Genomic DNA, 14,208 nt, shown 5'->3' with positions numbered 1-14,208 from the left:
ATTATCCACTGAAGGCTTCAAGTAAAAGCAAACTTTATCCTCTGTAGGATAACATGTATTTCTTACGCATTTCAATTCCGGCTGTTTCATAATAGTGACCTCATTACTGTGGGAAATCCTTGCACCTTCCTAACGTGTTATGAAACGCCGCCCTAGAAGACCCAAATACTGCTAATCTCTTAATATTTGCGAAGAAAATCTTCATTTCGTTTCCAATTCATGTTAGAGCAAGCATGTCATTACAATGAATCCCATTATAATCAGCACAAGTAATCATTTACATTGTAAATGGCCAAAAAAGTGGGACAGATTTGGGTGGGAGTTCGCCCAAACATAAACATAACATAACATAACTTGGTGTTCAAACCATCATCATAAATGACATCGGCGTGCCAGTTCAGTGAGGATCTAAACGCTTTTGCATCGTTAGCTTTCTTTGTGAGGCCGCTACAAAAGAGTACCAGTGATAACAACAATGAAAAGTGTGATGATAACCGTAGAGCGGGATATTAAAGTATATAGGCAATTCGGCTCAAGACAGATCATTTATTATTCATTTGTTTTATCTTTTTTCCTCAGTGTTTGCCACTTCCATTTGTCTGGGAGACTTCCAGTAGCAGTGGCAAACGAATCCTTTCCCATTCTGACTTATACATGTGTCTCCCTGAAGCTCTTAACGATCTGATATATAGTTGATTGAGGTGCAATCTTACCAGCAGCAATATCCTTGCCTGTGAAGCCCTTTTTGTGCTAAGTAATGATGACTGCACCTGTTTCCGTACAGGTGACCATGGTTAACAGAGGAAACACAAAGATTTCAAGCACCACGCTCCTTTGTAAAGCTTCCAGTCTGCTATTCTCACTCAGTCACAATGGCAGAGTCCTCCCCAGCCGTTGTCCTTGTCAATACTCTCACCTATGTTAACCAGAGAATCACTAACATGATGTCAGCTGGTCCTTTTGTGGCATGGCTAAAATGCAGTGGAAATTGTGTTTTTGGGAATAAGTTGATTTCCATGACAAAGGGGGCTCTGCAATTCATTGACATTCATCTCTTCACATACCGGAGTATATGCAAATTGCCATCATAAAAACTGAGGCAGCAGACTTTGTGAAAATTAATGTTTTTGTCATTCTCAAAACCTTTGGCCATGACTGTAGATAGGTGGCAGATAGGTCCTTATATCTGGTGTCACATCACGCTGACTTGCAAGTTATTAACCATGCAAATTCACCATGAACTTGGGTTTACCCTGATGTAACACTAAGCGCGCAGTTGGAAATCTGTATTCTCAAACATGTGCTTACTTGATTTGCTGTATTGATATCTATTCCATTCTTGATGTGGTCCAGAGCTTTGTCCAGGTTGCCTGAACGAGCTGCACGCAGAAAGCTGGTGGCTGCATCGGCCTGCAATGAAAACAGAGGATGACTGTTAATCATGGGATCAATGCACAGGAACAATCCGTTTACACAGAACTCAGACAATCGGATGCAACTCCCCTTACTGTATGACCTGAAGTACTGTACTACAGATCCTAACGCACTGTAGTCACTATCACTCTGAATCAATGTTATGTAGGACAATGGTATTACAGTTTGTGTAAAAATTCTAACAATGGAGTGTCACCCACACAGTGAGCCAGGCAGACATCCGTAGCCGAGCACACATTCCGCCACGAGGCGCGCTGTCTGCTTGTCTGATCTCAGAGGAGAGCACATGTGCTTTGTTTCTCGCCGTGAGTTTGCACGCCTACCTTAGTATTCATTCACCAGCCGATGGTGTGACACATCTGACCCGCACAATGAGAGGTTTCCAATAGCCTCAAGTAGAAATACTGCACGCTGCGCCATATTCTCGACCCTTTCCTCGCCTCCTTTCAGCAGCATCATTATGAGCTGTTGATCCTGAGAGGTTTGATTATACGGAACTGCTCTCTCACATCTCTTTATTCGCATTGCCGCTACCACGAGCAGGCGTTCTTCAATCCGGATATATGTACTCCATTAGACTGCATCCTTAAACAAATAACATCATTTGCTCCACCCTCCTTTCCAACTTAACCTCATTTAATTTCCGTTAAACAAACAGCCTGTGTTATGTGCTCAGATAGATGAGTTTCTTGCACTTCGTGCTTGTTGAACACAACACTGACAATTGCGAAGGTTGTCCCTACAAAATCAGAGCACATGCTGACACGAGAGTGACAAGGCCAAAGCCATTTAAAGTCCATCATAAAGTTTTACTTGCGTTATGCATTACACTACAAAACCTTATAACTCCATCACAACTGAAGCAGGGGTACAACTCCAATATTTCCCGGTGGGATACAAGACACACACCCGACACAAACATCACATTCCCTTTATTTAATAGCCACATTCCGTGACCTCTTGCAGAGATTACTGCACTGACCCCATGGGCCGTGTGTCCGTGTGCTAAAAATAGAACAGACAACAGGTGAATGTTTCGTGCGCGAGCTCGCAATACCCAGGGTATGTAAAGTGGTGACGCCCCGCGATTCGTAAGTGCTATAGTAGGCATCTTCTGCGCCTCACACAGGTACACTACGCTTGAGTACCATCTAGTGGCTCAAATGTGACGTGACACAGTGATCATTGAATAATGAACTTAATGATAATATGTTCTAAAAAAAAAAAAATCGATTATCGTCGATAATTTATAGCGCAATTATCGACCAGCAACATTTTTATCATGACAGGCCTGGCGTAATTATTTTTTTAAATTAACTATTGTTTGCCAATCTGTACAAAGAGAAAGTTTGGTGAAACGTTGGTTTTAGTAGGCTCCGGTTTTCTTCGGATTCTGTGTTTTGAAGAACATTATTGCCAAAAATATGTCTCGAAAATCCTTTAATTATCTTTATTATGTGTGGGTGTGTATTTTGGTCATAGAATGCAAGCAGAACGATGAACAACTCAATTTCTGTCTCCTTTCTCGCTCCTAAAAAAGCAAAGTGCGCACTGCGCTGATGAGGCGTTCAACTGCACGGAGTATTTCTGAGTGTTCTGTGTGCTTTTTCAAAAATTACGGCTGCAAAATAACCCATCGTGGTGCCAAAGAAAGCTGCAAGTGCCAGAACTTTGATAAAGAAGTTGGGAAACGCAACTGATTTCAACAAAGAACTCGTAACAAACCGTGAAGGTGGCGTCCGTCACGATAATGCAAAGGTTCCTAGTTGACACAGGTTGCAGGGGGAATGGTTTAACCGAGATGCATAACAGAAAGTGAGCCGGGCCAATTTGTGTAATGATCAAGTGTACAGCTACAGTATAACCATACCCTTGCCCCCTCCTGCTTTTCCATCCATTTCATTCGTCATTCATATATAAAATAAAATATGATCATTTGTTACAGAATATATTTGGGAGTCTGGAAAAAAATTGCTTTCGCTTTTCATCTGACCTTCTAAAACAGATTATTGTCAAAATCCGAGGTTCCACTGTACGACTATAGCCAGGGGACGTGGAAAATAGTAGTTCATTCGATTATTGTGAGTGCAAACAAGATACTTAATACATACTGCATAATGCAAAATACATGAAGATAAATTGCTGACAAATGCTAAAAATAAGCGCATAGGCTGAGTAGGATGTTGGTCTTGGCAACCAAACGAGGGGAGAAGGATCACAGTAATGAACCCTCATGGATTTGAACAAAGACCCACTTCTACCACAAAAGACTGATTAACAAGCAAACACACACACAAACACAGCTTTCACAGCCACACGCGCTACAATACAGGAAATGCAGATGCTTTCACTTTATTGGGTACACCCGGTTAAGTACTCCAGCATAAATACTGCGTATGGCTAGTTCTAGATGTACAGGAGGTCCTTCAGTTTGAGTGGCTTGGACTGGGCATTAGTGATGTGTGGCTTCCAATACCAGCTCTTCATGCTCTAAAGTCTAAAATTTGATACTTCAGTCATTTGCGGTAATGTTGTGTCTGTCGAAACGGTGGCTGATCGTAATCCAAGCCGTGTGTGAATTGGGAATAAAGCTTCCATTCTTATATTAGATCTTAATAATTATTACCAGGTATTTTAATGGTTTTATTATTTTGCTCATTTTCTTTTTTATTGTAAAGACAAGTGAGAAAGACGGAACACAAATGCCCCCAAAAAGAAAATCATATTTTGTAGATTACAAATACACAACTTTTTAAAATTTACCAGACACATGAGGTGAATTTGGACAAAGAATCAGTATTGGATCTGCATTGCCGATACCAGCCTGAATTTTCCTCAGTGTTGGATCGGAAATGAAATCATTGGTATCGCACACCACCACTGGGCATGCAGCCAATGATGATTGATGTTACTCCACTTTCTGAGCATTTTACAATGTCTTTGCTTTTCACTTTCACTTTCATTTGCTTTTGCATGTTTGGGAGATAAAATGAGGGGAAAAAATTACCTCAAAGTTAACTAAAAAGAACGAAAGTCACTTCTTTCGTCAGTGTAGCGATGCGTCGCACGCACGTAACTAGTTCTCTTTTTCTACAGGATTAATCATTTATGGGAGGGCGGTCCTACCAAAGAGATATGAATTCTATCGCCCTATCATGACATTGCCGCAAAATTGAGAGCGACAACATGAAACAAGTCGTTAGTGTAACGCAGAGCTGTAACTAGCATGTGCGGAGACGCTCATATCAGTTACTAATCCTCGCTTGGATGGTGGAAAATAAACCGCATGTCTTAAGAGCGTCGTTATCGCTCAAAGAGGACGAGGAATAGCTAAGCTAAGACGGGGAACTCACGCTAATCGCTAAGCTAGCTTGAATGTAAAACAGCGAAACAGCAGAAGAGTCCAGTTGGAACCACGCTACAGCGGCAGGTAACCAGCTATGAACAGGAAATTAGCAAGTAGCTTAATAAGAATCTAGAGAGAGAATAATACAACTACACAGACAAAACTGCAATGAGTCTACAATGGGTCTGAGAACAATTTGTTTACAGTATATAAATATGGAAAAAATCACCATGCATTGCCTCCAACTACAAAAGCAGTGCTTCACCAACCTGCTGGCTCATCTCTACCTGGTCCTACTAATCTCCATTGGCAAGGTAAGGGTACCAGCTAGTCATTATATTAACACACAACACTGAAAATAGGCTAACTGCGCATTACACACGCAGCAATGTTGGATTATCAAGTGGACTAGCTACCCAAACCCCAACCAGATTTGAGTTTAAACAAAGAGAGACGAGCATTTTATCCTACTAGGATCATTTCTAATGTGCTCTCAAAGTTTCCCAACAAACTGAAAGTGATTCAAGCCTTTCAGCTGTTCAACTGTTTTACAACATCATCCTAACACAACACGTAGTGTAGTAACACCCATTCACAAATGGAATGTCATAACTATACATTTGCCTACAGGAAAGTAGAGATCGATGCCAAGATGAAGTCATCGCACTGAGAATTAAAAATCAATAGCCGGGCTCCACAGAGTGGCAGCTGCTCCAATATTAATGGGCAGATGGATGGTAGAGGAGTGGTAGCACTCATCTCATTGGCATAAGACAAAAAAAAAAAACATAAATATCATATAGAGATGGGCTATAGTGCAAATTACATGAAACATACAACAACAAGCCCAACAGGCTGTCAATTCAAAACACAAAAATAAATACTAATCAAACAATAAAAAGATGAAAAAGATGTGATACATACAGTAAAATTATGGGCTGATGAAATAAATAAATGAAAATAATAATGATACATTTGTGTATGTCTGAGGCCTTGTCCGAAATACGGTGGCTCACAGTGTGGATTGTCAAAGTGATATAGTCCACCTAACCCTAACCCTTCTTTGCAGCAGTCACTACGTTTACATGCAGTCAATATTCAGGTTAAGGTCAATATTCTGGTTTCTGAAACAATCGGAATAACCCGTTTACATGCGTGAACAAAAAAAACAAAAAAAACACTGGCACGCCGGATAACAAACTCGTCTTGCTTTCAAAGCATGAGTTGCCAATCAGAGGCTATGTTTACATGCAGTCAAATAACGCTGTCATAACCGAAATATTGGCAATAACCCCTTTGCGCACGGCCATGTAAACACCAAAAACACTTTTGAAAAACCGGAATATGCTCATATTCTGTTTTCTAAGAACCCGAATCGCGGTTAATTAGTACGACTGTAAATATGGCTCGTACTCGTGTGTGGTGCTATAAATGTGTTCCAGTGGCGTGGAGAGGAAGCGACATCGGGGGTCGCGCCCGCAACAGTAGCCCGTGTTAGAGGTTATTATGCCTGTTGTGAAATAATTCTGCAATAAAAGCCTGTTGTTCCTTTAACAAAGCTTTGTTTTATTATTAGTTATTTGTATCAGCGTTTCAGCTACTTCTATTTTTTGCTGTTGTTGTTTTTTGTTTAATTTTATTTTTATAATGTGCCGTACGCCAATGAAAAAACAGCTGCTGGCCACAAATGGCCCCCGGGCCGAACTTTGGACTCCCCTGGTCAATATAGCAGTGGCAGCGCCCCTTTCCAAAGTGAAAGTGAAGTTGGTGTGAAAGTTAAGCTTGTGTAAGAGTGAGCACAATGCATCTTTTGTGTGTCTGCCGCTTCTCCCGGTATTTTTCCATCAGGCGTAATTCTGATTGAGCTATGCGAGTGTCTGTCAACGAGGTCTTTTATGAGAAGCAAATGCACTGCAAATGCACTGAGTTAAGAGAGTGAGAAGAATCCATCTTTTGTTGTTCTCCCAGTATTTTTCCATCAGTCACATGTAGGTCTTGAGCAACTCCGATTGTGCAATGAGAGTGTACCTGTCAAGAGGATCTTCTATGAGAAGCTATTATACAGAAAATGCAGTGAGCTACCAGGCATACTATCTAACAATACCAAAAATGACAGTAGCACCCACCTCTAGTTGCTGTGTCTAGCAAGTAAGACAAAGCGTGCTCACACATGCTAAATGCTGCAAAATGCATGGCCGTGTGCAAGCAACTATAATAACCGATTTAAGTTCTAATTCAGGTCATGTATATTTCAGCGTGGTGTCTCTTCTCTTGATGAGGCTCCTTTATCAAGCGCACCAAAGATTTATGATGCGCTGTTAATGGAACAGATTAAAAAAAGATTAACAACTAAGTCTCGGGTAAAAATGTCATTCATTGGCATGTTTGTCTGTGGAAGCAGCTTTATGTCTGGCGGGGAAAAAAATACTCCTTAAAAATAATAAAGGCATTAAGACAGAAGTAGTCGGTGGCTCGGATCTATTTTGCAGAGTGCCGAATTGCTCGTTGCCTGTGAAACAATGATGAGACAGATCAAAACAAGGATCTTCCTGTTGTCTCCTTCCCTGTGCTAAAACAGAGCGTCTGAAATATTTATAGCCTATGTCAGGCCACTGCTTCAGCAAGCCATTACAATCAAAGCATGCTTTTTCCTATTTCATATGATGCAGATCCCCCCCCCACACACATACAGTACAAGCTGACTTGGGAGATATGAGAGTTCAGATGGTACATGTGATCCTACACATTGACATGTAGTACAGTATCGTTAGTGGATCATAAAACACGCATGACAGTTTGAGGTTACAAGTAAAACCCAAATAGCAAGGCTGTCTGCTCCTTCATACTACCCAGGAACACGCGGTGACATGATTAAATGTTCTTTTTCCTTTTAGATAAATGAAGTGGGACAAATACGGTGATGTTTGCGTTTCTTTAGAATGCATAATTCATGGGCCGCCCTTTTCATTTTTTTCAGGCTAAGTCCTGGTCGGAGCATAATCTCCCAGGCAGAGCTGACATCGTTTTTCCTTCCTCTTCTTCCTCCTCCTCCTCACCATGGCTCCGCCCCTTAGGCCGTGTCATAAGTCGGGTTGGGTATCGTTTACATGTTACCCAAATTGGTGCCGGTGCTTAAATTAAACGGTACATCCAAAAAGGAAAACATCCAAAATTATAAATCATCCTGTTGTGTGGTTGACCACAGCCTATTATTAGTCAAAAACCTTCTATAAAAATATCAACACATAACTATGTGCAATAAACAGTATTAAATAAATAGATGAAATAGTGCACAAGAACAGTCCGGTCAGCTAATTTAGCCAGTATTGCACCTGTCCATGTGAGGGGGCAGGGGTGTATCAAGATTCAAGAGTTTTATTGTCATATGCACAGTAAAACAGGTAGTTATACTATGCAATGAAATTCTTGTTCTGTTCATTCTCCCAAAAAAAGAAAGAAAAACACAAGAAAATGAATAAGAACATCAGAAATATAAATACCAATAAATTAAGCAACAACAATAGAAGAGACATTAATACAAATAAAAAAATAAATAAATAAATAAATAAATATATGGGTTCCTGGTGTGTGAGTATTCACCCGTCCATGGTGAGGTGGGACAGGGGATATAAGGCATTCAGAAGACACATTCAAAGACGCTGTGATGATATGTAGTTTTCTCTTATTAAGTCAATATTGGGTAATGCGAGTGCAAAGGTGACTATAGGGGTGTTATTTCATGTCCAGAGGGCTCTAATAATGTTAAAAAATGTATTAAGAAGGTCATAAACTAGGGAAATATTTGGTTTGTTAATAAGGAATCCTATTTTGCGGAAATTCACTGATCATGGTCGTGTCTGGAACAGATTAACTGTGCTAAACAAGGGATGACTGGAAATAAACTGTATAGGTAATATATTACATAAGTAGATAAAACGATAATAAACTGTAACACTGTCACAACAGCTGACACCTCACTTTTGCCTCATTTTAGTGCCGTTATTAACACAGAAATGAGGCACGGATATCTACTATACTTAGTTTTTCAGTCTGGCTTTGACCGTTTATATGTCGACACCGATGCCATTATGGTACAGAGTTTCATCATCCCAGACCTGATCTCAACACACATGCAGGTCTTCATTTTCTCATGTCCACATTTCTCCCCCACCCCACAGTCGGCCTCCTCTCTAAGGCTTCTCGTAACCTTTCAATATTCATGAGCACTGCAGAAATGCTACCTGCAGAGCATGCTGGGTAGCCTTAGACCTCAGAGAGGCTGCGGTTGACGTCATCACTCTGTGCTGATATTCTGGGCAGCCTGCCCTCTCGCTCTCGCTCTTGCTCTTGCTCTCGCTCTCTCACACACACACACACACACACACACACACACACACACACACACACACACACACACACAGACACACACGCATGCACACACAAACACAGTACCAGCAAACTCACATTTAAAAATACATTGCTAGCATTAGATCTGTGATCATTAGCACAACAAACAAAAAAATCTGATTCAGGCCATATTTCTTCTTAAGTCGGTGTTTTTAGATGAAGGTTCAAGGTAATAGCAACTAATTAAAATGGCAACATGTATTATAATATCCTAGATACGTTGTCAATACAACGCCAGCAAAGCCAGGTCTAGCTTTTTTTATTTTATTTGTTCTCCGCTGCACATTCTAAAAATGTAATTTCACAAGAAAACTATAAAAAAAACAACAGCAAAAATGGAAAAAAGGGTTAGAGTTTGGGTAAACCACATTAAAGAATAATTTTTCATATTTTTTTGGAAAATTAGGTTGCGGAAAAAGTTACCGGAATAAAGTCAAAATATTCTGTGAATAAAGTCATAATTCCGAGAAGAAATAATTACTAAAATTATTTAAGAAAAAAGAGTTGATATATTTGAAAAATGTAAAAAACAACAGCAGAAATGGGGAAAAAAATGAGCGTTCGTACTAATAATAGGCTTTTCCACGTACATCACAAAGCCGAGATGCATTTTTTTTTTTTTTTTTTTTTTTACATGTGATGGTTTACAAAATATCAAAATGCATCCTTTCATTTTTCACTATGTGGCTTTTCAGTGGAAAAGTTTGGCCACCATTGGATATATATTAGAGTAGTCAGTGTACAGCTTGTATCGCAGTATAGCTTTACTAGCCACTCAAAACACACACAGCCATTATTATCTAAACAGCCGGCAACACTAGTGAGTACCAAGATAATTGTGTCTTGCCTCCAGCCAAGACAGTCAAATAAATAAAAACGGTTACTGAAAGGTGAAGGCTGTTCTCCCTTTTGTGAGTTACTGTATACTGCATCTCCAATTGTGGAACAATTTGGTCATTGTACTTCAAAAACGGTGGTGGACATCTCATAGTATTACAAAGATGAAAGATACAGTATATATAATAGATATACTGTGTATAGTCTAGTGGCTAAAGACTGGCTGCGGCATAGATCAACCAGACATCAGTCTTCCAATAGGAAATGACTGGAATATATTATATGTACAGAATGTATACAGTGTATGATTCTTCTCCTGCTGACTCTCAACGAAGGCGGGCGCATCTTTTCCCTCTCCTCTCCTCCTCTCTTCCCTGCTCTGCTTTCCACGTCTCGTTTAGTTGTGTCTCATACTTCTAAGTGCCTCTCACCGCATTGCTCTCCAAATCTAAATCATGGAATTGATCAACTGGCCTCTCCATGCAATTGACAAAATCTTCTCGACGAGAAGCTCGGCAGTGGCGGAGCCGGAAAAAATTTGTCATTGAGGTGGTCAAGGTGAGCCCATTACTCACATAGGGGTGGCAATAAGTTGATGCTTGAATTGTCTAGATGGCCAGTGGGCTGGCCGGAGAGTGACCGGGGGTGGCCACCCCGTACCTCCGCCACTGAAGCTCGGGTCCGGGGGGGAATCCTGTCTGCCCTAACGGAACATTGACAAAGTCATGTGCCTGGCGATTCTTTCCGTTGAGGACATCAAAGACGTATACCTATTCAAAACCTTGTTGCCTTGGTGTATCGCAGAATTCGGAAGACGGATCCGTTAGCTCTTAGCCGTTAGCTCTCTGACTGTGACTATGAATCACAACACGGAAAACATCTTGGAGAAGCTTTCAGCTTCGCAAAGGCAGATGGACCGATCGAGAGACCAGAATAGACAAGGTAGCCAGGTCTATTGGAATGCGGCTACTCGCACTAACCCGAAGTATCTAGGCACCGACCTGGCCAAGGTGGCTGCCTGAACAAGTTTCAAGTTCTTATGTTGTAACGTGTGCTTATTTGTGCCTATGTTGCCAAGGTCTTTTGCCAGTCCCACACTGTACTCCTCCATCGGAGCATAGTTTGGACTTCTCCTCCCCTCTCCTCCTGTTCTCCCCTTTCCTCTTCCCCTTTTATCGCCCAGTCATCTTGTCCTGTCTACGCCACTGTCATATTGTTTAGTACGCTGTGTATAGTATGTTGTGTATTGCAGAATTCCACTGGTACCTCTGTATAAGTGACAAGTAAAGGTCATTCTCTCTCTCTCTCTCTCTCTCTCTCTCTCTCTCTCTAATATACGGTAGAGGAAGTGTGCCAAACTTGAGCACGTATCCAAGCACTCACACGAGCCAACATATGCGCGAGGTGGCCCCAGGCACGGTGCAATTGGTCTCGTGTGCCCTAAGACTTAAGACCAACATCATAGTGTAGAACAGACATAAGACCTGCAGATAGATAGAAAGCAATGGAACCATGGCTGCTCAACTAATGTGAAACACTCAGCAGCACACGCCTCCCATCATGATCATATACAATCACCATGACAGGAGTGAACAGTCAGCAAAAGGAGTGATGGATACAAAGCAAGAAAGGGCAAGTCAGGAAGGGCATTTTGAAGAGTGTGTTGGGCAAGGGGGGTTTAATACACCCCTATCAATCCATTAAGGATGTAAAATGCAATGAATGACAGGTCGTGGAGGGGTATAGTGAAATATATCAGGGAAGGAAAGAAGGGGGTTAAGAAAGGCAGGTAAGAAGCACTAAATGTTGAGACTTGACTTGAAAATATGTCAATAACATGGAATCTGACCAAGCACTAATGAGGACATGGCCAATGAGGCGTAAGAGACAGAACAACTGCATTCACGTCCCGCCGCTAAGTGTGCTGAAACATCAGGAGATTGGAGCTGCGTTTGGCTCGTTCCACTTGCCTCGTCCGCTACACACGCACAGCGAGAGGTCAGAGGTGACAGTCGGCTGCTGAGCAAGAGCTAGTTAGTGAATCCTGATTGGATGGGTTGGAGAGGGATGCCAACTCTGATAGCTACAATACGTCTGGTCAGTATATAAGATTTTGTTGCAACACGGGTGACATTTAGAGCTGTGTATGATAAAAGATATCATGTAGCACTGTGAGGTCAAAGTTGCAATTATTTATGCAGTATATTTCAGCACTTATTAGTAATGCTCTTTTCATTTTTATTAAATGATCAAATTATCAAATTAAATGAATGAATGAAAGAATGACTATGTAATATTTCATACATTGTATTTATTTTTAATTTCCAATAAATTTGCATGTAGTTATACATATAGTATTTAATTTTGTATTTATTTTTAATATCTTTATTTAATTTATTTATATTCTATGTATTTTATGTAATATATTACGTAATTCATATAATATTAACTATTTGTACTTATGCTAACATGAGCGTCAAACAAGCTGATCTAGTGATGTCCGCTAATGTTTATGCCAAAATCGACCGATAATATCGATAATCTGCAGTAGCTGCACATTTCGCCAAACAGGAAACAGAAACACCGAAATAAGAGCACCAAAAAAGGCAATGATGTGAAAACTAAGGAAACCTCAAACTAAAGTCCAACCTGTCAGGCTGAACATGACATAAAGTGTTGGTTACGTGAGGTGGGAGTAAGGCACACGCAGTATTTTGGCACTTTTTCTGATATTGCATCATGCATATTGCTGTATTTATCTTATTTTGCACACACATTGTTTAGCGGTATCGGGAATGACATGCTGAACGATATCGAATATTGGTAAGAAAGCCAATATCGATGATCGCTGATAAAAATAGAAAAGTTAAATGTATTTTTTTTATTTTTTTTATACATATTTATTTTTCTTTCGAGGTTGTTGCAAACATTTTGCTCTACCAAAGCGCCCTGTTCCTTATTGACGACATCTACATAAATTACCTTACGAAGGGGGTTAAACTGTCACAGATTAGCGACAGCTAACAAAAGTGACAGCACGTGTCCTTGTCTGAGTTACTGGCATTTAATCATTTTTCCCCTCACAATTTTCCTCATATTTTTTAAACAATGAGAAAACACAAACATAATTGGCAAGATTGACAGTTTTTGCAGCGAAGGGAACCTGTGCACAACAAATGTGAAGACAAATATGCAGCATCATATTCGGCACTGCTGTCAACAGGCAGTCATAGAAGCTGACATATGCTCGTCACCACAGGAGGTAATGGCTCCAATACACCCTAAAATACATGTCACTACACTGCACTCAGCATGGGGAGAGTGCAACACGGGCAAACGACATCACCGGGCTTCCGTGTGGAATATCTCAAGTGCATGAACATAAGGACAACAACAGAATTAACCGTGTACACTGTGTGCTGGGGATTACAAATCACAACAATGCTGCTCAATCTCGCTCCTAAACGGTTTGGAAGACACAAAGAGGAGATACTGATGGATTCCAAGCAAATAAGGCTGCAAGAACTCTGACGCAAAGCGTGTAGGCAGTAGCATGTTTGTTCGAGCATGTGCACAGTGAGCCCACCCCACTGAGCCTTCACGGATAATCAGTAATCACACGGCGGGTGGCGAGTCCTATCAGTAAGCAACATGTTGAGAGAAGGTTAAGGGCTCGGGGTGGCCTGATGTTGGATGCCGCAGATGTTATAAATAGAGGATAAATTTGAGTATGTAGTAACAACAGAGATAAAAAAAAATACATCAGGTGTATTAGCATCAGTTGCATAATGTGTGTCAAAAGCAGCAGCAGTTTTCGTGATAATATGAAAACTAATCATAAGTACCGTCCACCGCAACCACAGAGTGAGCAAATAACCTTCACGTGCCACCACCAGAGACTAATTGTACTCAATCCCACTGCTAGTCTGATGGATTTCTCGAGGTGACGACTGCTCCCTGAGGCCAGTCGATACAAGTCCTTGTGATTCAGCACTCTGCATGGCTCACAAGGAGATATTTCAGCCCACAAGGAGCCATTTATCAGTGGGGCAAACACCCAAGGGTCTGACATGAAGTGTAAGAAGAGTTAGAGCAAGAACTGTCACTTTGAAGCAGGGTGGTTTTCAGTTAAAGTTATGATGAGGCAAGAAAAAGTGGCACAAACTAAACAATACATGTTGCGG

General features: G+C 40.9%; 1 protein-coding gene across 10 annotated transcripts in view; it reads right to left on the bottom strand.

The window, feature by feature from the left end:
* LOC129170302 (ankyrin-1-like) overlaps nt 1-14,208 on the bottom strand; it is an 83,942-nt gene that overhangs the window by 51,737 nt on the left and 17,997 nt on the right. For all 10 annotated transcript variants that reach the window (XM_054757704.1, XM_054757699.1, XM_054757705.1 and 7 more), the window contains exon 2: nt 1,309-1,410. In XM_054757704.1, coding sequence (XP_054613679.1) covers nt 1,309-1,410 — 102 coding nt within the window. The remainder of the gene's footprint in view (nt 1-1,308; nt 1,411-14,208) is intronic.

This window comes from Dunckerocampus dactyliophorus, chromosome 17, assembly GCF_027744805.1.
Source record: "Dunckerocampus dactyliophorus isolate RoL2022-P2 chromosome 17, RoL_Ddac_1.1, whole genome shotgun sequence".
NCBI classification, from domain to species: Eukaryota; Metazoa; Chordata; class Actinopteri; order Syngnathiformes; family Syngnathidae; genus Dunckerocampus; species Dunckerocampus dactyliophorus.
This window is presented reverse-complemented; position numbering and strand designations above follow the sequence as displayed.